Genomic DNA, 25,897 nt, shown 5'->3' with positions numbered 1-25,897 from the left:
TGCTGACAAGGAAAGGTATAAAGGTAGAATGTATAAATTGTTAGTCGCCACCTGAGCAGAATAGGTATAAAGGTAGAATGTATACATTTTTAGTCGCCACCTGAGAAGGATGGGTATAAAGGTAGAATGTATACATTTTTAGTCGCCACCTGAGAAGGATAGGTATAAAGGTAGAATGTATAAATTGTTAGTCGCCACCTGAGAAGAATAGTAATAAAGGTAGAATGTATAAATTTTTTAGTTGCCACCTGTAAAGAGTAGGTATAAAGGTAGAATGTATAAAATTTTAGTCTCCACCTGAGAAATATTTGAGACAGGATTAATGAGTTTACTGTTAAGACCTTTATCGTTTAAACTGTTGCTCATGATTACAAAAAGGTTTTCACTTTGAGATGTACTATGTGTGTCTAATTTTATCTGTGTGCATGTAAATGTATCTTATGGTGAATTCACGTGCTTCTTCAGAGCTCATCTGATTCTGGTGCAGTTGGATTATAACAAATATACACTACAAGAGCACTGAAGCATTGATACAAAATAAAATATAGAAATCAGTTGTAAATTATCGTCTCGAAATTCCCAGAAATATACTAATAAATTCAATGGTTCCAGTTTCAAAAGAAATGGAATCATATGATGTATATTTATCTTGAGTACAAACAATGGTGTCACCATTAAAATGAAAATTCTAGTTTATCATAACAGATTACCATCAGTGCATTGTCTCTTAATTCGTTTTTGGTCGTTTAAAAACTGTGTTTTTTCAGACAGCCCTTCTATTGTATCATTACTTTTACTAATAAACTTAAGTAAATGCTGATTTCTCAAACTCTACTTTAAAATGTGGTACTAATACCTGAAAATGAGTAGCTGTGTAGTATGGTAGTGGTGTATCATCACTATCTGTGTAGTGTGGTACTGGCATATCATCAGTGGCCGTGTATTGTGATACTGGTATACCATCAGTGTCTTTGTACTGTGATAGTGGTATATCATTGGTACCTGTGTAGTATGATATTGGTACTTTAACAACAGTACCTTTATAGTGTGGTACTGGTGCCTTAACATCAGAACCTGTGTAATGTGATACTGTTATATCTGATTCATGGGAATAAAAAATGATGGTATATTTAGTCTTCTAATTAAGGATTTCATATTAATTTGTTTTTAACAGATGTGGAAGTTTTACTTGTCCGATAAAGATATTGATCTGAGACATTCCATTATAATAAAAGTGCTGAATAATAAAAATTAAACTATTATGTTCGTTGTTATTACATTTGAGTGGAACAATGTAAATGCCTACAAGACAGGAAGTTTTGTTTCCGTTCCACCGCATTTTAAGGATATTAATCTTAATTGTCATGCTTAATTTGATGCAGTAAGTAAAAGTTCTGTGAAATCTGTGTTACACAAAGCATAACTTATTTACATATACCATCTACAACAATAACAATTGTTGTGAGAACTTTAATCCTATGGATAAGTAGCTTCTTGTTCCGAGTGGAATTGATAAGTTTTATGTGTTATCTATACTCAAGTATCTGGCTAACTAAGTAAAGATATCTTTGTTTTCTTGTAACCAATGAAACTTTAGTGTTTCAACCTATGCTGTGAGTAAAGATTTGGGAAATTTGCAGAAATAGAATTGATAAGCTGACCTGATCAGGTTGTTGAAATAAGTTAAATCCTTTTATTCTTTATAGATATTTTGTTCTTGAACAGAAACAGACTGTGAACTAAAAGTTTGGCCGACATATTAGCCAACCTCTAAAAAAGGTCTAAAAACTGTTTTGGAAAATTAACTTGAGTTGAGAACTAGATGAAGTTTCCAGAAGTTGTGGTGATACTTGCCGACTCCTTATGTGCAGGTCATTTGGATGTAAAAACATTCGTATGCTGCTGTTACTAGTTACCTTATGATTGTATACTGTCCTGTTAATTTACCGTCTTATGCCTTTCTTAGCTACACTCTAAAGTACTCTCCATTATTTTCATTTATTCTGAATGTTTATGAAGACCTTCCATGATTGCTGTTTGTGTTTTATTGGTACATATGTTGTCGATATCCTGCCAGTATTGTGCTGGATTCGACCTAGAGGATTCTCAGTCGGGCGGTTTGTTAGCTTTCTCTTTCGGTCTGTATTTATTGGCACTACTTCCTGGTGGTGGCCTCATGAGTGGCGTTGCTTTGCTTTATATGGGCCAGCTGAGGGACAAACCATCCTGAGTTTTACACAGACAGTTGCAAGTATTAATACATCTAAATTCAGCTGGCATGGGTATTAAAACTTTTATTAAATTAAAGTTTTGATACCCATACCAGCTGCCTTGAGATACATTTTTACTTTCAAGTGAGTTTCTCGTCATTACGAGTTGCAAGTATTATGTTTTGACTTCTGCAAGATTATTGAAGTTGGAAATTATTACACATTATGGAGCTGGAGCCCCATTTTAACATATATTTGTGATTCTATCTCTTCAAAGCTAAAGATAGTTTTTGTATCCGCAACCAGTTATATTTATACGTATGGTAAATCTAAATGACATAATGACATACTTACACACTATGATAGGATTACCTACACACTGTGATGATTTACAGGCTACACTAGTCTATTAAGTTCTAGTAAAGTATGTACACCAAACGACGTTCCTTTTCATTCAGTAGGCAATTTCAACATTCTCAGACCTACAGCATTTGCCCTGCCCAATATTTCATTGAAACTTAAATTGTTGACAGTAACTGACTTATAATTGTCATCGAAATAAATTTTAGTTAACTGGTCTTAACTTTAGGATAGTCAATTATAAGAATATGAGTATTTTAACGAAATGTTAATAATCTAATGCTTGTCAAGTGATACATCGTATTTGGAAGGTAGAAATTAAACCCACCTCTAGATATTGTGACAAGATATCACCACGTTGCACGTGGCGCTATCTCATGGTGCATTTTGAAATGTGTACTGTTAAAAACTGCTTGTTTTATTGTATCATGTACTCACAACTACCATAAATATTGGCTAAAAATGTAAAAATACATTGTTTAGAATTCTGAAGAATAGTTTGGGCAAATGTATGGGAACTCATAAAGCTTACATGGGTCGTTGTTTCGTGGTTTTGAAGCGCAGAAAACATTACCATGACCCACAATACTCGCTTTTTTGTAGCGTGTGGAACATTGCCACGAAAGGAAATGCTCTGGTTTCGTACTCCATAAAATGTTCCCACGGAGTATTATGCACTAGTTTTGTAATTTGTGAAACCTTTCCATGATCCAGGTTACCTTTGTGTTTTATGGTATGTTTTCACTAGTACACTTTTTCTGGTACTTTGTTTTACTTATAAACATTTACTTAGCTAGTACTGAAGAAGTGTTATTAAAAGTACTCATATTTGAAGCTGAATAAAATACGTTTCATGAACTTATGATATCTGGATGTAATATATCAGCATATAGGAAGGTCATTAGATTTCACGTGTAGCAGATTATTGAAATGATCGTTCATGTTGCTTGTTGATGACAGCCCGAAGGATCAAAGTTCTGAAGCCACTTTATAATGGATAATTTAAAAGTTAAACAACAGGTGGCAGTGTGTATAATTATCAGAAATTTTTTGTTATCGTGAGAGCTCTCAATGTTTCACATGAAACGCTTGTACACCTGTATTCTCGGTATTACGTTCCACCCAATAAAACGAGGGCTAGCATGGCCAGGTGGGTAAGGCACTTGACTCGTAATCTGAAGGTCGCGGGTTCGAATCCCCGTTACACTAAATATGCTCGTCGTGAGGGCGTTATAATGTTATGGTTAGTCCCACGATTCGTTGGTAAAAGATTAGCCTAAGGGTTGGCGGTGGGTGGTTATGACTATCTGCCTTTTCTCTACTTTTACACTGCTAAATTAGGGACGACTAGCGCAGGTAGCCATCGTGTAACTTTGCGCAAAATTCAAACCAAACTAAACCCGATGAAACCACGCAATCTTGTTTTAAACGGACCTTTCAAATTTAGGGGCGCCATTAGTTTACCAGCAGTCATGCCTTTAATATAGAATTTCTTTTTCATATTTCATTTGACCTGAACCTTTATATATTAAGAACAACATCATTTTGTCTGTAATATTCACAAACTATGGATATGAGATTGCAATATTCAGATGCGTACTAATAGTATGACTGTCAAGCAGTTGATTTCACATATGAACAGTGCCATTATGTTAGCAATATACACACAAAGTTATCAACAGTACCGCTTTCTCAAGAATATTCACAAAAGTACCAGTAGTACTTGCACAGTTCTTAACAGTGACACTAAACGACAATGTTCACAAAGTTATTAACAGTGACACTTTATTAATAATATTCACAAAGGTATGGATAGTGCTTCTTTATCAAAAATGCTCACACAGTTATTAACAGTGCCACTTTATAAAGAGTATCGTTATCATTGTAATTTTATTGACAATTTTCATAAAGTTATTAACAATGACACTAAAAGAATGTTTACAAGTTATTAACAGTGTCACTTTATCAACAATGTTCATAATGGTAAATAATCACTGTATATCAAGGAAAAGAGAGTAATATAAATATTTTAACAAAGAGAAGAAACATTTTGTAAGCAGTTTATATAAAAGTCGTGTGTTTGAGGTCAAAATATTAAAACAAAAAACAATTATTTGAATAACAATTTTGAGGAAGAAGTCATGGCTACAATGTCTCAGCTTGATGTAAACTGAATGAATTTAAAGTACATAAAATTCTCAAATAAATGTTCAGACTTTTAATAATTATGTGTTTAATAGATTCTATGTTAATTTAATGAAATTAGATGTTTAATTTCTTACTTTTTAAATTATTATTGCTTTTTTTTCATAAAATATATAATGAATACTTTGAGCATAGGTTTCTCGTAATGGTTTCGAAAATACACATCATTGAGGTATATCCCCACACCACACACAGTAGCACAATGGTAAGTCTGAAAGCTTATAGCGCTAAAAACTCAGGTTTTGAAACCCAAAATGGGTATGACACAGTTAGCCTATTGTTTAACCTTGTGCCTAATGACAAGTAAACTTTAACGTAAGCAACGAAAACCTATTAGAATGAACAAGTATCATGTCAGAAAAAGAAAATATGCCATAAAAAAGTTTATTTCGTAGATACAATATAAATAGTTGTTAGTTTTTGATGATTAGGCAGGCCTGTGTTCACACGATAATAAAGTATTATTTCTGTACCTACCCACACACTAAATTATGTTCCTATAGAAATTACCAGTCAAAGGAAATATTATGTAGCCAATTAGTCTATAAATGAAGAACTTCGAGGGACGAGCACTGCCAGTAGTTCGCTTTCTCTGATGTGGATCCGAAATGTGTACCCTGTCAACGGCCCCTCTAAAAGGAAATCTTGTTTCATGTTTTGGCAATGTAGGTGCATCATAATCACGAAGGTTACATCCTACTATTCAAATATCCATTGCCAAGCGATGAGAGTGGTTGGTGTTTACCAGCTGCCTTCCCTCTAATCTAGGGGTGGGGAACTTATTTTTCATAGTGGCCACAACTGTGGTTAATGAAAACAACGTTGGCCACACTATTAGAAGAAGGCCTGGCATGGCCAAGCGCGTAAGGCGTGCGACTCGTAATCTGAGGGTCGCGGGTTCGCGCCCGCGTCGCGCTAAACATGCTCGCCCTCCCAGCCGTGGGGGTGTATAATGTGACGGTCAATCCCACTATTCGTTGGTAAAAGAGTAGCCCAAGAGTTGGCGGTGGATGGTGATGACTAGCTGCCTTCCCTCTAGTCTTACACTGCTAAATTAGGGACGGCTAGCACAGATAGCCCTCGAGTAGCTTTGTGCGAAATTCCAAAAAAAACAAACAAACTATTAGAAGAAATTGAAAGATGTTAGTTTAATCAAAATAATTGCATTTCAACTAATCTTAAATGTGAAAATTGATGGGGGTTTTCATCAACAAGTTTTGTGAAAATTTGCTTAATATTTATGCTCAATGAACATCTTAGCTCTGCCTCTAAAGGTTTGTCAGTAAGCCGAGATTTGTATCTAGACTTGAGAAAATCTAGAGTAGAAAATGTTGACTCACACACCCATGTGGATCCAAACATGGAAAATAATTTTGAAATTGCTATATTTAAATTTGGAAGACTCATTTATGTGAGCCACATCTCTCTGATAAAACATTTTTGTTTACCTTTTACGTGTTCTACACTTTGCAGGGTAAGCATCTCGTCTTCAAAGTCACACTTATCCAAAGACAAAAAAAGATGTAATTTCCTTACTGAAATCTCCTGAGTCAAATTGAAATGAATCATGCAAAAATTCAGATATCAATTTCAAGTTTTTTAAAATTCGGAGTAACGTTATCAAATTTTTGAGATAGATTTTTGATCCAGTTTACAGAGAGATCATATTTAGCATCATAGAAATCATAGTCCTTATTATTCTTTCGAAAACTATTCAACTTTGCAAAATATGTCAAATCATTCTTTTGTAATTGTTCCGCAAGGAGGTTTAGCTTTAATTGAAATTCATGAATAGACTGTGATTGCTCGCTTATTATTTTATCTCTTTCCTGAAACTTCGTATTCAAATTATTCAAGTAAGCCATCATGCCACACACAAAGTTTCATTTTCAGGGAAAATTTTTCAACAAGATACTCTTTTATTTGAGGAAATAAGGAAGTAAATGGTTCTAAGACTTTTCCTCTACTTAACCATCTTACATTTGCTAAATCAGTAAGTTCATCAAAAGTATAGTCACTGCTTTTCTTTAAAGACTCAACAAACTGTTGATTCCACTTTTAATATAATTCACAATTTTTACAACAATCTCCTATTTTTTTCCATTCATCACTTTTAAACATCTGAGCACATAAATTTTCCTAATACAATGAAAAGATGGCAGCTTGAACTTCACATTATTTTCAATTAAATGCTGCTTCAAAGGAGAAACAAATCCTAATTTTTACCTAGTCATGGCGGGAGCACCGTCTGTTGTGACAGAAACCAGTTTTTTTTTAAAAAATCCAGGTTGAATGTTTTTAACATTTCAATAAATTTTTCAAAGATGTTTTTCAACATGTTTGATCTCGTAATCCACAAAGGCCAAGCATTTCTTCCCTCACTTGAAGAACTGAAATTACATATCGAACCCAAAATATCAACTGTGCAGTGCCACTAATATCTGTTGACTCATCTAGTGCTAAAGAAATATACAAACAGTCTTTTAGTTGTTCAAGCAACTGATTTTCTATGTCTTTCACTAACTAGCATCCTGCGAACAATTGTTCTTCGACTTAATTGCAAATTATTTACCTTTTGAAGAATGTCAACTTTTATTTTTGAATCATAATTCTCCGACAGAGTTTCAATGACCACAACCAATATTTCGTATTATAGTTCAGCATCAGAAAATGATTTCTTTTTTTTGAGCTAGAATCCAAGCTACTTTGTAACTAGCTAACGTAACTAGTTCTATCGATGATAAAAATCTTTTTAGGCCTCCCTTTTGTTCATGAAGTTGTGCTTTCAGACGGCTAATTTCATTCATACGATTTTTGCTGCAAACTGGAAATTGTACGAGGTCTGTTCAAAAAATACGCGGACTGACGTCATAAAACAAAATGTACTTTATTTAGAAGTTACAGGTCTGGGACCCCTTCAAAGTACTCTCCTCCCCAACGCACACACTTATCACAACGGTGTTTCCACTTGTTGAAACAGTCCTGGTACGCTTCTTTTGTAATGTCCTCCAGCTCCTTCGTCGCATTTGCCTTAATCTCGGGAATCGTCTCAAATCTTCTTCCTTTCAAGGGTCTTTTGAGTTTGGGGAACAAGAAAAATCGCAAGGAGCAAGGTCAGGTGAGTAGGGGGTGGGGAAGAACAGTGATCGAGTGTTTGGCCAAAAACTCACGAGTTCTGAGGGCTGAATTTCGCAGCAACGCGGTGCATCTTCAATTTTTCGGTGAAAATATCGTAACAAGATCCAACTGATATCCCACACTCTTCAGCAAGCTCCCTGACAGTCAGACGTCGATTTGCCCGCACCAGGGTGTTGATTTTGTCGACGTGTGGATCGTCAGTTGACGTGGAAGGATGTCCAGGACGCTCATCATCTTCAATGGACTGTCGACCATCCTTAAAACGTTCATGCCACTTGAAACATGCCGTACGCTTCATAGCAACATCACCGTAAGCCGTGTTAAGCATAGCAAAAGTTTCAGTCGCAGATTTTCCAAGTTTAACACAAAATTTCACAGCAAGTCATTGCTCCTTCAGGTCATTCATTCTGAAATCCGCCAAACGTTAATACCGAATGAAGATATCTGCAATCGAAAAATCGCACTTCACTTAAAACCGCGTAGTTAATACACGAATGAAGATATCTGCAATCGGGAAATGGCGTCGAACCTAGCGACACCAAACGGATTCCCCTGGAACCAACTGGAGCCGCGCAATTCAAACAGTCCGCGTATTTTTTGAACAGCCCTCGTACATCAAATTCGTTGTGAAAATTGTTGGTGTTGCTTAAGGTTGTAAATTTTATTATTCCTAAAAACTTATACCCAAAAGACACACTGGCTTATTTTTTGCTTCAATCATTGCAAATTTCAACTCCAAACTTTCATGAAATTATCGTTTCACATTTTTCCAGTCACGCGCCATGCTATTTTCGGCAGTAATGCCAGAATCAATTAAATTGTCTTTATTTTCTGAGTGTTCACCATCATCTGGAATCTTTCGTTTTCGAATTGTCCACTTACCCATATTATGGGATTAAAAACAAAATATACTTAAACACTTAAGTTGCATTACAAAAATGTTTGCGAACGCATGCAAAACAACGCACACTTGATAAAACACGTCTAAACCAGACTGACGTTCAAAATGGGTGAGTCTGTGGCAGTGATGAAGCGCGCGACATTAGCGATGACGTGAGGCAGTGCAGTTGCTGAGTACCAAATTTGCGATAAAAAAAAAATGATAGAAAAGGTTGATTCCTAAACTCGAGCTGGCCACAATTGTGCTATCCACTGATCAGATGTGGCCAGTGGCCATGGAGTTGCCCACCCCTGCTCTTGTCTATCACAGGTAAGGTGGAGACGGCCAGCGCATATAGCCCTAGAATAGCTTTTCGCGAAATTCAACAAAGAACAGATTGTACAGTAAAGTTACCTAGTTACGTTTAGTCTGCAAAAATATTCAAATGCAGAGTAACACTTATATGCATAATTTTCTAATGCAGCTGAACATAATTTGTCTGTAATAAGCATATATTTTGTAAGTCATGTCGCGAGTAAGTGTGAGCTATGTGCGGTGTTAAGTGCACTTTCACTGAAACGACCTCATACCAGATAATGGGTGTATACTAGTATTGAATGAACTAAATAAATATCATTCTATTGAAAAGATAAGATATGAAAGCTATCTGAATGACCAGGTCTTATGAACTCTCTTGTGTGATTTACTTCAAGTTGATTCAGTGAAAAGTACTGGAAACATAACTCGGTTACCAGGCCTACAGATTACTCTGTCTTTAAGTAATAACATTAAAACCTGATACTGTAACTAGATCGGTAAGTCTGTAGATTGTTTTATCTCATAACATTAAATCCTGATATTGTAACTAGATGATTAAATCTGTAGATTGTTTTAACTTAATAACTTTAAAATTTGGTACTGAATTCTCTTTGTAAGTACACTTTTATAATAATAATAATAACAATACTTAAAATAATCCCTTGGTGTGTCATTTTACGGATTGACAAAGCTAAAATCTGGGGATCAATTCCTTGCAGTGAGCAGAACGTGGATTATCCATTGTGGAATTCTGTGCTAGGATAAATAAAAACAAAACTAAAACTCAAAATAATTATTGATTTTGTACTGTAACAACAACGGTCATAACTTATAATATTCTTTATCTTAAAAACTTTAAGTCGGAACTGCAGTTACAAAGGTATTGTTTATGTAAATTTTCTGTTAAAATAGCTACATACGTACTGGGAAACACGGGTATAAAAATCGCATATAAACTCAATATTTGACGTACACCTAAAAGCGTATTAATGGCAAATAGTGTGTCGTAAAATAGTGCATACATTTATCATTCATCCACCATAATCAGTGGGATAACTACATACACGTGTTTGTTCATTCACTTCAAACTGTGGTAAAAAGTGCGTACATCTGCCATTCAAACTAGTATACGTAACTGTTAGTATGTAACTAGGTCAGTGATCCACTGAAACTAACAATAAACTATTGGAAATATTCGGAGGACTTCTCCGCATACTTATTTAACAGCGGCGAAAACATTTTTACTTTAAACCCTAACATAAATATATAACACAAAATACGACTTCAACTAGGGAGCTGGAAATGAATTAATTTATATCGTATTACTTCACATGACGGTTGTCATTTGAAGTTTGTTTGCTCTTACACACGACTCGCAAGATTTTCATCTTAAAAATACCCCTGGTGACTTAGCGATAAATCTGGAGGATTATAACACAAAACAGGGTTTCGATACCCATTTTGGTCACTACAAAGATAACACATTTGCATAGCTTTGCATTTGACAATAAAGAAATGTCACCTAAAACGCATCATACTAAAGATGCGTTTTACGTAAATTTTTCTGATTTGAATGTTTCAGTTTGTTTGTTTGTTTGGAATTAAGCACAAAGTTACACTGTTGGCTATCTATTTTTTGCCCACAATGGGTATCGAAATCCGATTTCTCGCGGTGTGAGTCCGAAGACATACGCTGTGCTATTAGGGGGAAAAGTTTCAGTACTGTTATGGTGTGTATATTTTTTCAGGCTATCATATAGCAGAATAAAATAAATCCCTACCTACTAAAAATTGCAATTACCAGATTTATCATCATTAGGCTTATCTCTGTATTGGTTAAAAAGTCAAACGTTTAACTGATTTATCATCACTATATCATTGAGCTTAGCTCTGCGTTCACGCCCACTTTTTAACCCAACAAAGAGCTGAGCTTATTGTTTTAATGTTTTTCAGCTTTTAGAACAAGCCATTGTCACTTAAATGATCAGTTTACGTTGTGATGATAATCTCGGATACACTTTATGATCCACTGTTAACTTTTATGAGTATTTTTCAGAAAATGTGGAAGTTTGATTTGGCTGCTCTTTGCACTGGAATCTTAAGGGGCGAAACACCTATCCTAACTACCACGTTGTTAGCAGTAGTTGCTTTGGTCCTCTACAGGCGATGGCAGAAATCACGTGAGCAGCTTCAACCAAGTGGTAAAAGTGTCTTGGTAACCGGCTGTGACAGTGGTATAGGATATATTGTTGCCAGATGGTTGGATAAATTAGGCTTCACCGTATTTGCTGGATGTCTCTTTGCTGAAGGAGATGGAGCTCAGAAACTAAAAGAATCATGTTCGTCTCGCCTTCGGATAATTAAACTTGATATCACTGATGCCGAGCAGGTGGCGAAAGCTGTTGTCACAGTTAAAGAAATCTTGTCACCGGCTGAAGGTAGGAATCATATACAATAATATCAATTTTTCATCTTTCTTTATAATTACATGTATTGCGTTATGTCGTTTTGTCCTCCAGGATCAGTGACTGTATTTTATTTTTATATCATCTGATATTTGTAGACTTGCCTGAGTGTGGTTTGATCGATGTAGTTTGTTGTGGTGACATACTTAACCTTTGTAGTCTAGCCTGATATACAATCCAGCTTGAAAAAGAAAAGTATTTTAACATATATTCAGAAAGTATCATTAGTGTGAATTGGGATGATGGACTTCATGGAAATGTGGTTAGATGATATCTTGATATTCCTTAATGCGACATTATCTACATTATACTAGTGGCTCTCTGTGTAAATATATTCCTTAATGTGACATTATGTATATTATATTAATGGCTTTCTGTAAGTGTGTAAATTGGTCTCATTCTTACATAAAATTGCATTTCTCAGAATAACTCAGTAAGATGTCGAAAATAATCGAGTGTTGGAGAATGTTTTCAGTCTTGGCTATTTTTTTATCCTGTGGAGTAAGTTGTTCAGTCTCATGTTTGTGACTGTTGTGTGTAAGAAGTCGTTTTTTTTTTGTTGATTTAATTTGACTTTGGTAAGTGTTGTAAGTAAATTGTAATTTGTTTTACTTAGAAAATATAAATTTGCACTCTAGGACTTTATGGGTTGGTGAATAATGCAGGAGTCCTCAGCATGGGGGCGCTAGAGTGGTATCCTGAGGCTCATTGGACTCAAGTGGTGGATGTAAATATTAAAGGAACTATTCGCGTAACTAAAGCATTTCTGCCGCTCATTCGAAAGGGGCGTGGTAAGTATGTCCAAGTTTGTCTGTTGTTTTGTCCTTGTTACGGTACTGGTTGTGCTCTTTGGATATTATGTCTACAATCTCTGACAGTTTGTTTACAGTCTATACTAGTGTACCTACAGTATCGGATGTGTTGATTATGGTCTATATGAGGGTATACGATCTGTGACAGTATGTTTGTGGTATCTACAGTCTGTAATGGGTTGTTTACAGTCTACACTAGAATATCAACAGTCTCTGATGTGTTGATTGCACTCTATACGAAGGTATTCAATCTGTGACAGTTTATTTATAGGCTATACTAGTGTATTTACAGTCTCTGATGTGTTGATTATGGTCTATATGAGGTATACGATCTGTGACAGTTTGTTTGTGGTATCGACAGTCTGTAATGGGTTGTTTACAGTCTACACTAGAATATCAACAGTCTTTTACAGGTTGTTTACAGTCTATACTAGGATATAAACAGTTGTTTATAGTCTGTAGTATGTTGCTTATAGTATATACTGAGATATAAAAACTCTGTAACAGGTTACCTACAATCTCTACTAGGATAACATTACTTGTTTATACTAGGGTATCTATAGAGTGTAAATGTTGTTTATATTCTATATGAGGATGTTAACACAAGCTACAGTTTGTACAATCTTATAAATATTGTAGTGGAGTATGTAGTGAGGGCTGAAAGGACCTTTTATAAGAATTTATCAATAAAAGAAAATAGTATTGTAACTTTGCAACCATCTTATCTACATCAGATATATCCAGGCCTTTTGTGCAATAATAGGGCTCATTATTCTATCCGAAGTAGGATGTTCAAAATATTTGTTATGGATGTATTAATTTCATTATTTTCTCAAACAGTGGATTGTTCAGGATGAACTGGATTATGTAATTTTTTTATCTATTTACTTAAGTTTTCATTAAACATCAAAAGTGGGTTTGTTTGATTTATTTTTAATTTAATGCAAAGTTATTCAAGGACCAGCCCTAACTTACCAGTGAAAAGGAAGGCAGTTAGTCATAACCACCCACTACCAACTCTTAGGCTATTATTTTATCAACAAATAGTAGGATTGATTGTAACATTATAATGCCCTTACAGCCGAAGGGCGAGCATGTTTGGTTGAACGTGGTTTGAAAGCCACAACCCTAAGACTGCAAATCAAAAACTCTAATCACCTAACAATGCCATGGTTTCAGAAATAGGTTTCACAATTTTATTAATCCCAGTTTATTTATTTATTTTTACTTCAATGAACAGTTAGATCAATTAACAATCCAATAATCTAGTCAAGTGATCACCTGTGACTACATTGTCTGTACAAACTGCGATCAAGGAAAAACAGGATCTAATTCCCATGTAACAGCAAATGTACAACCATTCGAAGATGTTGGTCAGCTACATCATGTGTATTAGATGAAATACGTGTATAGTATTAGTCAGCTTGAAGATGGTCAGTTTCCTAGATACAAGTTGTATGTTACAAAGAAATCCCTGTGGAAATCAGATTAAGTTGTTTGTTAATACAGCATTCATAGGATTTTTATTTCGGGGGAAGCAATTCTGGGGAGTCACTTAAAGGCTACATCGCAAATAAGGGCTGCTGGAGGACCATGGGTGTTCTGATTCAAATATCATTCCTCTTGGACTCAGTCATTCCATTTAGAGCAGTGTGGGAGACCTAGCACTATATCATTTCATTGGAAAAACATCTTGTATAAATAACATTAAAACAATCATAGTATTAAAATATGATATACAATAAGAAATGCATTAAACCCGCTTAAACATCAAAAGAAGCAAAGAGCTAGAAAGAGAAACAACTTTGTATGTTTTAACAACTGTACGTGTGCTGTGTATACCAAAATACAAATATCGTAATATAATTAACAAACATATTACAAAATAAAATAAATTGTGTGCACAAAAATACAAGAAACATAATTAGCAAACTTGTTATACCTTTGTATTTACAAAATAACTTTTTAAAAATTAATTTCTACAATACTTCAACTAAATTTTTACTTAGAATAATATTATAATTATCTTATGATTTGTACATGTTCTCCAATATTCAATGATTCATTTTATGATTAGGGAAATTAACTAAATTGTGCGTTATTCCAGTTAATAAAATGAGCAGTGTTCATCACGTGTTCAGCCAAATATGGTTATTTAACTTTATGTTGATAATATTCCTGAGTTTTATATAATCTTAATATTTTAAGTTATATGTCCAGAAATAAACACAGAATGAAAATAAGAAAACTCATGAGAAAATAATTCACTTTGAATTTATTTACATTTAAATAAATCCTTGATTTAACTGCACGAACCCAGTATATACTTTTACCACTGGTAACTCCTTTCTTCTCATGATAATAGGGAAGTAGGTATCATTAACAAGTGTTGAAAATATTAAATGCCCTTTATATCCTTTTTATTAAGGTTTTCGTTGGCTTTATATTTAACGTTGTAGAGCCTTTAAGTTTCAAATACCTTTTATTTCAATAAAATATTATTTTTAAAAAGGTTCCTTACTTTGATCCAATATTACATTACGCATTGAACAACAAGCAAGTTTCAACATATTTTTAGATTTGGGTTCGGCAGTAATGGCAACGTCGGGTTTCAAGTAGTTCACTAATACAAATTAAATATAATACGGAGTTGATAAAGTACCTGGTATAGAGGTCAAAATTAAAGTATACTAGTTGATAAAGTACCTGGGATAGAGGTCAAAATTCAAGTATACTAGTCTATTTTTTCCCTTTATTTTTTGTTGGGGTGGCATAGCCAGGTGGACTCAGGCGTTCGACTCGAACCCGTGACTCTCAGATTACAAACAGTGCGCCCTGGCCATATCGGAGTGAATCAATAATTTGTTTCATTCGTTTTTAACCATTAAACGACGGCTATCATTAATCGATGCTTGTATCTACAATATTCCCGCTGTTTAACGGTTAAGTATTATGTTACGGATACCCAATGGCCGGAGTTTTTTAGTAATTTAATGTTTAAGCTCGCCAAAAGTCATGATTGTCGGGTGTTTATCGTGTTTCGATAGAAGCTGGAAACATCGGTTGTCAAGGTTTTGTTGTTGGTTGAAATAAGGCGAGTCGTATGTTTGGTTGTTAGTTGGCTAACATATCGGTGTCTGTTGTTGTATTTGATGTGGTGAAAAATTCATTGTCGTTTCTCGCGGATGTTAAAGATTTAAATTTTCGTGTGTTACAAAATGTTAGCCAATTGTCACTTCTCAGAACTTTCTATTTTTCTTTTAATCAAAGCATGTATTCCATTTATATATGGTTTAAGTGATATGCGTCTCGTATTGCCATGAATAACAGCCTCATGCAACTTGTTGCTAAGGGGCGGGTAGATATTTAGGTATTTACATTATCATTCATCAGCTCGGTGAAAGTAGTTGCTAAGGGGCGGGTAGATATCTAGGTGTTTAAATTATCATTCATCAGCTTGGTGAAAGTTGTTGCAAAGGGGCGGATAGATATTTAGGTGTTTACATTATAATTCATCAGCCTCGTTTTCGGCGTACGAGAATATATTTTTTCTTAACAATTGTTTGTACCTTATCTCTATGTATTTAAAGTTATTTTAAAAGGGCCCTAACGTGGCTTCTGTATATTATTTCTAAGTTTTACATAATTATGATATGACAATCTGGTCCAATTGCAGGTCGGATTATCACAATAACGAGTATCGCCCAGGGAAGCCCTCTACCTCAGTTCACTGTGTACAGCGCCACCAAACAAGCATTAGAAGCTTTCAGTTTGTCATTACGTTATGAGGTGGATAAGTTCGGGGTTCATGTGTGCGTTGTTCGGCCAGGAAACTTTGCTTTGGTCACTAACGTAATGAAGGTTTGTCAGTATAGGTGTTTTATAATGTTATATGTCCTCGTTTGACACACCTCCGGGAATATTCTTGGTATTTATTGTGTTTTATATGTGTAATGATACACTGTGTGATTAGCTGTGTTACCTCACGCCTACTAGAAACATTGTTGGTATCTATGGTTTGAAATGTGGCAGTTGGGGTATTATGGTGTGAATTTAATGTTTAAAGTGTTTGTTGTGTAAAATGTATTGGTTGAGGTATTTATGGTATATAATGTGGCAATTGAGGTACATGTGTGAAGTGTGTCAGTTGAGGTATCAGTAGTGTGAAACGTGTCAGTTGAGATGTGTATGGTGTGAAATGTGTCTGTGAAGGTAATAATCCTTTACATATTAATTCACATTGATCACTAAACTATATATATATTTTATCGACGTTAACCAGAAATTAAATCACTTCTTTTTCGGGAAGATATCTATTCTAGAAACGTTTATTATTTGGCGTGGCATGGCCAAGCGCGTAAGGCGTGCGACTCGTAATCCGAGGGTCGCGGGTTCGCACCCGCGTCGCGCCAAACATGCTCGCCCTCCCAGCCGTGGGGGCGTTATAATGTGACGATCAATCCCACTACTCGTTGGTAAAGGAGTAGCCCAAGAGTCGGCGGTGGGTGGTGATGACTAGCTGCCTTCCTCTAGTCTTACACTGCAAAATTAGGGACGGCTAGCACAGATAGCCCTCGAGTAGCTTTGTGCGAAATTCCAAAAAAAAAAAAATGTTTATTATTAAGTTTACTGAATTAACTCTTATTACATTGTGAAAAAAAATGTTTCTTCATTAAAGCTAAGGTTATTCTGATTCAACAAAAAGTCTTAAGAAATGATATTAAAGAAAAATAAATGTGTGTGTGTGTTTCGAATTTGTATGTTTTCTTATCTGCAAAGGCTATTTTTGCTTAAGATTTCTGATTTGAATTATGTCAAAATTAAATATCTTTCAAATTTGTTTTAAAACAACCTTTGTTTTAATTAAGTATAGATTCAGCCCTGATATTTTCCCCTCTACTAATTACTCTAAATGTTTCTAAAGTAGTAATATCATATACGATTATTGATTTAAAGCACAAATATTTTTTTTTTACCTTCAATAGTTCATCAGTGTTTTAGAAAATACTGTTGTCATTAAAATTCTTATAAAATGTTGCTGGGCTTAACGACAAGACTTGTTATTAATAACTATGAGTCAGCTATCAATAATCCTTTTATAATATTTACAAATTATTAATTAATTAAATCTTTGTAAAATAGTTTTAAATACAATATTTTTAGAATATTGTATTTGGTTTATGCAATGCCTAAACAAATTATTTTATTAGTAATAATAATAATCATCCAGTTCTACCTACTTTTTTAAACTTGTGTTTTAATTAACTACATAGTGTAAATATACTGCTCAAAAGAATTAAAGGAACAAGTACATATTTCAGTATATTTTTATCATTTATGTATGAAAAACATATCCTTTCTTCTACAAGTGTATTTTTTAAGCTTGCGAGTGAAGTTTGAAGCAACTCAAACGAAACTCAACTCACTCAAGGAGAATACAACTCAAGGTACCCTATATATGGCTGTTACGTGAAACTATGCATTCCTCATTAATTCTCTAAACAAACACCAACATGGATCTTTGTGGCTCGTTTTGTCAGTGTGTACCTTTATCTTGTGTACCCGAGCAGTCAGGCGCCATCTGACACAGAACGAGGTGGCCAGGGCGGTCCAGATGCTGGAGGATGGCCAGACCCAGAGGAGGGTGGCACAGCGCGTCAGTGTGTCACCAAGCGTCATCAGTCGACCTTGGCGACGCTACCAGGAGACGAACTCTTATGGCAGGAGACCACGGTCAAGACCGTCATCGCTGCACAACAGCCAGAGAGGACCGCTACATCGTGACTACCGCTCTGCCGGACAGGTTAGCTACGGCTCGGTCACTGCGAAATGACCTTCAGCATTCCACTGGAACCCGTGTGTCGACCCAAACAGTTCGCAGTCGTCTGCACGAAGGACGTCTTAGGGTCCAGACGGTCTGCAAGGGGCGTTATTATGATTGCGCATCCCGGTGCACCCAGATTGAAGTTTGCTCGTCAGCACCTGGACTGGGAACTTCGTCAATGGACCACCGTGCTGTGGACAGACGAGAGCAGGTTCACTGTGTCTCGTGATGATGGACGTGAGAGTGTAGAGACGCCGAGGAGAGTGATTTTCCGCTTGTAACATTGTGCAATTCGACGCTTATGGAGGAGGTTCTGTATTGGTCTGGGCAGGCATATGCTTGGGTGGCCGCACAGACTTACTCATACTCGACAGGGTTGCTCTGGACGCACGACGATATAGAGACGAAATTCTGGAACCCATTGTGAGGCCTTTTGCCGGTGCTGTCGGCGATAGGTTCATTTCTTGCAGGTTAATGCGTGAGCCCACGTCGCCAGACTGTGAATGGACTTTCTTGATGAGGAAGGAATAGAGACTTTTAATGGCCATCCAGATCTCCAGATTTAAATCCGATTGAGCATTGGTGGAATATGTTGTCCAGGCGTGGTAGTGTACGCCGGCACCCTCCTTAGAACGTACAAGAACTCCGAAAAGCCCTGGTAGACGAGTGGGCTGTTATACCCCAAGATAACATCGATAGACTGATTCGAAGTGTGCAAAATCGGTGTCAAGAGTGTGTCGCAGCCCATGGAGGACACACTAGATATTGTATGGTTCAAACATTTCTTGAATAAATGCATGTAAACTGTTTAAAGTGTTGCTTCATATAGGATATCAGTTTTGGTGATATTTGTCATTTCTAAGAATTTCATTTATCCATGTTTTACCGTTCATCACATATTAAAAAATGGATACAGATGGAATTGAAATGAGGCAAATTACCTAAAAAATAAAAATATCACATTTGGAACACTGAGATAAATTATATAAGAAAATGTACTAGTTCCTTTAATTTTTTGAGCAGTTTATGTATCCACACATAGCTTTGACTGATTTATCAAGAGTTAATTGGTTAGTGTTTAGATAATAGTATGGTGAGTGAAACTAGAATAAACATTTACTGAGCAACTATATATAACTTTCCTCAGTTTGTATTTGTAATAATGTTTTATGAATTGAGGTATTCGTATACTGATTGGCATTCTTGTGAGAACTATTTATCTAAAGTTAGGTTCGGCATGGATAGGTAGGTAGGTGATTAGGGCACTCGACTCGTATCCCCGTCGCACCAAATGTACTAGCCTTTTTGGCCGTGGGTATGTTGTAATGTGATGGTCAGCCCCACAATTTTTTGGTAAAAGAGTTGTTGTTTTCGAATTAAGCACAAAGCTACACAATGGGCTATCTGTGCTCTGCCCATCACGGGTATCGAAACCTGGTTTTTAGCGTTGTAAGTCTGCAGACATACCGCTGAGCCCCTGGGGGGCTGGTAAAAGAGTAGCCCAAGAGTTGGCAGTGGGTGATGATAACTAGCTCCCTTACACTTGGTTTTACACTAGTAAATTAGAGTTGTCTAGTGCAGATAGCCCTCATGTAGCTTTTCATGAAATTAAAAACAACACAATTATATGTTACTAATATTTTAATTGTGTTATTATAATTACTTTTCGTTAATTGATGAGCTCATCGTATCTCAGGACGGCTGGTATGGGTATTAACACTTTTACTAATAAAGCATAGAACGACGTTTTGACCTTCTTAGGTCATCTTCAGGTTAACAAAGAGAGAGTTTGCAACTGACAGTTACTGGGCACATTTCTTAGGGACGAGAGTATAAACGGGTACGGGATTGTAGGGGGCGTTGCAGTTACATGTTAGGTTATTAATTAGTATAGGTATAAAGGTGTACCTTTATATTGGTTTGAGTTGTACAAGTAGGACTTCTTCGATATTGCATTTGTTTTCCTAGTTAGTATCTGGGAGTTTTCTATGGTTATGTTGTGTTTATATGATATGCAGTGTTCAGAAATGAGTAAAGGTATTTTTCTGTGTTATTTGAATCTAGTTTCCATTTTCTGCTTGTTTTTCCAGTATAAAAGTCTTGGCAATTGTTGCATTGTATTTTGATAATAATGTTGGTGTTGTGTTTGTCAGTGTAGTTTTTAGATAGTATGGACTTTAGTTTTGTACCTGGTTTTGAATAAATTTGATGTTTACTGGAATGTTGTGTTTTGTTATAAGTTTTTTCCAAATGTTGGTTATTTTTTCGCTGATGTCAGGAACATATGGTATGCAGCAGTATAAGGTTTTGTAGTTTGTTGTATCTTGGGATTTATTGTTTTTGTTGTTGGTCTAAGTTTGTGCGTATAATTTTTCCACGGTTTTTTTGAGGAAATTTGTTGATGTTAATGAAATATTGTTTTATTTTGTAGATTTCATCGTTATTTGTTATTCATATGTTGTTTTATTCAGACCGTATGTAAATGAAAATGCAAATTTGCCCGTTTCTACATAGAAAATAGGTTAATTTCTAAATTTCATTATCCAGGTCACAAAAGCAAAGTTTTTGAAGGGAATAATGACCATTTTCTGTTCTTTTACAACATAAGCAATTAAGAAATAACACATACTATCCAGGAACAAAATATGTGCTACATAGTGTTATTCATATGACAAATATGATTGAAAGTTTACTACTTTTGTTTAGTGCTCCACTTGAAGATTACAAAAAGTGTTTAACATGTTTTTTTAGCGCATATACATTTACCTAGTTTTAAGGATCAGTTCTACCTTAAATATTCCCTCATTTACAATTTTTTACCATTAGTATTTCAAACATCCCTTGTTTGAAAATGCACCCACCCATTTCTAAGGTAACCGATGATGGTACAGTATTGATTAATCTAGTCAGATATAATGAATAATAAATATTTTACCCTTCAATGTGCCAAAAAACATCGTTTTTGTGTTGTTTTTCTTACTCTTAATATAGTAGCGCATTGTTTCTGGAAAAAATTCTTTTCCTCGCCCGGTTACCATGTGAGAATTCTAAAAACTTATAACACCAAAATTCGACTTTCGATACTTAGTTGTGTGGCACTGAGTTTGGTAATACGTAAACACACAGTATTTATTATTGGACTCATATTGTTGATACAGAAATGCAAATTAGAAAAGATTAACAGCGACTAGTTGTTGCAATTCCAGTTAGCTGAACTCTGTTCAGGTAAACTGGGTGGTAGATAGATGGGCTGAGATACTGTACATTTTTTAACACAAGCAGCATCTGATTCAGCGTGAACGTATGTGAATTAACCCTGAATTAAACAAGGTTGTGTAGTTTTATCCTTCGTTGATAAATGTGTTCACAGATTTACGTTATAAGGATAGGTAAGATTTGATTTATATAATTTGATTTCAGTGTTGTGGTTTTTTTTAGGGGGGGGCTTATTTTGCAATTCGTATTGTGAGGTTAATACCGTTACCAAAATCATTCGCGAATGGAGAATAGTTGATCATCTTATGAACTTATAGCTTCTAGTCCTTACCTCTTCATTTACAACTCTACTTTGGAACTTTTAAAGATAATTTATGGTAGAATTCCATCTAATGTTATATTAGGTAGTTGTTAAAGACACCTTACTACTGGCGAAAGAAACAAAACGATTGAATAAGATGTAACAAATGTCAAACTATATTCTGGTTAGCCGATTTGTAAGATAGATATCAGGCTTGTAACATATCTGTTAATACCCCTAGGATAACGTTTCAAACATTGTCACGTGGCATTTAATAACTAGTTCGGAAATAGGAAGCACTGCCTTAATATTCAGTTTAACATAAATTGTAGATATTGAAAGACTGGAAACTTCTGATGTGGTCTGTTGAGCCACTTTTCACCTTTTCGCTGCACAAACAATTGTGCGAAAATATGTCGTAATCACATGAAGTTTTTCAGTGTAAGCTGATGGAGGTGGAGTAATAGTGTGGGAGAACGGGCTCGTGACAGGAATGAATTATTTGATTTTTTACAGGGGCAAGTCGCTAAACATTTATTCATTCTACAGCAATTGAGCACGCCATATTCTTTTATTAAATTGGTTTCCTCCCCACAGTCACTCATTGATAACTATGAAGGCTTATAAAACTTAAAGGTCCCCAGCTGGGACAGCAGTAAGTTTCGGATTTACAACGCTAAAATCAAGGGTTCGATTCCCATTGGTGGACACAGCACGTAGCCTGATGTGGCTTTGCTGTAAGAGAAACACAAAACACACACATAACGCTAAAAACAGGTTTCGATATATGTGGTTAATCCAGCACAGGTAACCCTAAGTTGATTAGAAGAGCTTGCCAGTCAAATCAGTAATCTTTTGGTCAACACAGTTAGTACATTTAATCTGATTAAACATCTTTGAGATAAAATTGCTGACACATATGAACCAACTGTATATCTCTTATCTTGTCAAGCCTCTGTCGTGCCAAATTTAGGTTATTATTTCTTCGAATAGTAACACAAAGCGATAATAGGGAGGAATGTTAATAAAGTGGCCAGTTGGTATAGGACTTTTCTTTTAATCATGTTGTATAATTATATTTGGTGCAGGACTTAACTAACATTTTATATGTAGCCTGTCCTGAGAAATCTTGACTTAATGGAAAAAGAAATATCGGACGAAGTTCAAAGAGCATACCAAAAAGAGTTCGACGTTTTCAGAGCAAAGTTGAAACGGACATCTGTTCGGCTTCAGGCACATACGGATGACCACACGTTCCATAACATTTTGACCAGCGTTCAGCATGCCTTGTTGTCCACCAAGCCACAGTGGTGTTACGTAGGAGCTTCTACTATCTACCGCTTGATGTCTTCCATTATTGGCCTTCTTCCATTGGACATCCAAGGTCAACTAATGGCTAGAGTTTTGAAGCGTGGATAAACTAAATATTTTATTTAGATAATTGTTTAAAGAATATAATGTTTTATTTTATATATATTTCTTCAGTAATATTCTTTTACCTGATAATTAGAGTTAAAACATTTATTAATTATATTTACCGCCATTGAACCTACTACGGTATTTGTGGAACCCAATTCCTAGACATTCCAGAATTTTGCCAAGTAAATTAAAAACCTCTAGGCCTTCCAAAAGGTCTCCCGGTGGGTGGTCAGCAATAAATTTATAAATGTACAACGCTACCATCTGTACTATGATTCCCCATTGTCGACGGAGTACAGATAGAACATTGTGTAGTTTTGCATTAAGAAGCCAATAACAACAACCGTCGGTGCGTGCTAAGTTTCTTCAACCCCGTGGACCGTCCAAGTGTTTGCTAAGCAACCCCCCAGGTCATAGATCTTAAAATTTAGACCTTCAAACCTTTGCCTAGCTCTATATTCCAAAACTTGATTTCAAGAACTTCGAGGACGCTATGATTTCGAGTGTATCTCTGTACAAAAAAATCATTTGCAAATGATCCGGGCATCTAACAGTGGGTATTGTTTCCTAAATAATCTTGATACCTGAGGAGCACCTGTGATAACAGCGTATATTCTTTCCTTAGTGACCCTGACGTTTGAAAAAGGTCTTGCTAACAACATATACCATTATAACGGCAAAAGGTTGGCTGGAGTTCTAAGAACAAATTAACAAAAGTAATGTAAATGAAAGTTACTTTATAGAGAGTGAATATCTAACGTTACAAGTTATCTATTGGAGAGGATGTATAACAACTTATAAAAAAAAAAAGTGGATCTTTAATGAAATTGATGAATCTTAATTCTAGGACTTTCCAATCTTGCTAAGCCTCTTCATTCCCTGCACCTGTCATCTTACTGTATATTTACTATGAAACCTTTTAACAGACCTGATTTTATTTTTTTAAATGAAATAGTGAACATGTTTCAATACGCCAAAGATACTTCAGTTAAAATATGTACTTTAAATATAAATTAATCTTATGAAAAGTATATTGTGTGTGTTTATTGCTCTTCTAATGAATATTTTTATATTGTTATGGAGGTATCAAAGTGGAGATTGTGTTTTGAATAATAATAATTTATGCATGGGTGACTTTTTAAGCTGTTACTTTCATTATTTGTTTATATCATAAGAGTACCAAAAAATATTTCTGTACCTGAATATTAAAACTGTTGAGTACTTTGGGAACGATGTATATAGGTTACTTTATATTTTAATAGCCGGCAAACTGTTCGATTATTAAACAAATTGTAATGTTACTACAATCGTTGTGTTTTTTATGTTATTTAAGATTTTGAAATTTTCGATTTTAGGTTGTTACTGATGGTTGCTGTGGTATGTTCAACTTTTATGGCTTTTACATAAAAGAAACAAAACCAGATGAAATGCGAATTCGGACACCAAACATGCTCACTCTTTCAGTCGTGGGGAGTCCGGCATGACCAAGTGGTTAGGGTGGTCGACTCGTAATTTTAGGGCCACGGGTTCAAATCCCTATCACACAAAACGTGATTGCCCTTTCAGCTGTAGGTTGTTGTAATGTAACGATCAATCCCATTATTCGTTGGTAAATAGTATCCCAAGAGTTAGCAGTGGGTAGTGATAACTAGCTGCCTTCCTGTAATCTTACACTGCTAAATTAGGGATGGCTAGCGCAGATAGCCCTTATGTTGCTTTGCGCGATGTTAAGAAAATAAAACCAAAAACTAGCTCTCAGTCGTAGTATATTATAATATTACGGTCAATCGTACTTTTCGTTAATTAAATAATTTAGCCTAAGAACTGGCGATTGTTGGTGTTGACTTCCTTCTTGTCCATCACTTCTAAATCAGGGAAGGTTAGATAGATAGGCCTTATTTCTTACTTTTGAATTTCTTGTTTTGATATTCCATCTCTTACATTTAATTGGCCATCGTCAACACATATGAAAATAGACTTTAAACTAAGTCCAACTATTAGATTAAAAGATGTACATGTATTTGTAATTAAACACAAAAGTTTAAATAACAAAAAAATCCACTTCCAAATCAGATGATTTATTTTTCACAATGCATACTATTCTATTTGATCAGTTTTACAGAATTCCTGAAGACTTGCAAAACCCTAGAAAGATACTTGTTTCTGCAAAAGGTGTCACATATCTACATAAGTAATAGACGAAGACAAACCGTTTTTATACACCTACTCTGTTTTTCTCATACATTTACTTTGTCTCACCAAATCGGAGTTTGTTTGGCATAATGTTCAATAGAAGCATATCTGGCTTTAAAGAAGTTTGGTAGGGTTTATTTGGTCTAAAGTGGTCCAATAGTAGTTTGTTTGGCGTACTAAAGTCCGGAGGTGGTTTGTTTGGCCCTTGAAGTCGAAAGAAGTATGTTTGGGCTAAAGAAGTTTAATAACAGTTTACTAGGCCAAACAAAGTCCAATATCCCTTCCTTTCATTACAGTTTTTGTAGGCTCTATGATTGTCCAAGTCTAGTATTCATTAGTATCTGTTTTGTTGTTGTTTTTACTGAAATAAGAACACGTTTGCTGAATACAGCCAAATATGAAAAGAAATAATATAATTGATTGAAGGCAGTGAAAGAAATCGCATATGTTAGCTGTTATATGTTAGATCAACAAGTCGAACGTAATTATGATACATGTATTGAGAAAATCTAAAACTTACTAGAAGCAGAATTCACAATCCGCAGTTAGCAAAATA

The 25,897-nt window shown here is 35.3% G+C and overlaps 1 protein-coding gene across 2 annotated transcripts in view; it reads left to right on the top strand.

The window, feature by feature from the left end:
• Positions 1 to 24,449, top strand: part of LOC143225453 (D-beta-hydroxybutyrate dehydrogenase, mitochondrial-like) — a 42,164-nt gene extending 17,715 nt beyond the window's left edge. Inside the window, exons 1-5 of one of the 2 annotated variants that reach the window (XM_076454896.1) lie at positions 9,453 to 9,608; positions 11,168 to 11,549; positions 12,215 to 12,367; positions 16,065 to 16,249; positions 22,843 to 24,449. In XM_076454896.1, the coding sequence (XP_076311011.1) occupies positions 11,171 to 11,549; positions 12,215 to 12,367; positions 16,065 to 16,249; positions 22,843 to 23,148 (1,023 nt within the window). In that variant the 5' untranslated portion in view covers positions 9,453 to 9,608; positions 11,168 to 11,170 and the 3' untranslated portion in view covers positions 23,149 to 24,449. Of the gene's footprint in view, positions 1 to 9,452; positions 9,609 to 11,167; positions 11,550 to 12,214; positions 12,368 to 16,064; positions 16,250 to 22,842 lie in introns of those variants that run through there. The other variant, XM_076454897.1, reaches the window with a different exon arrangement.
• The last annotated feature ends 1,448 nt before the right edge of the window (positions 24,450 to 25,897 follow it).

This window comes from Tachypleus tridentatus, chromosome 9, assembly GCF_004210375.1.
Source record: "Tachypleus tridentatus isolate NWPU-2018 chromosome 9, ASM421037v1, whole genome shotgun sequence".
Lineage (NCBI taxonomy): Eukaryota > Metazoa > Arthropoda > Merostomata > Xiphosura > Limulidae > Tachypleus > Tachypleus tridentatus.
Note: the sequence above shows the minus strand (reverse complement) of the source record. Positions and strands in the feature narration are given on the sequence as shown.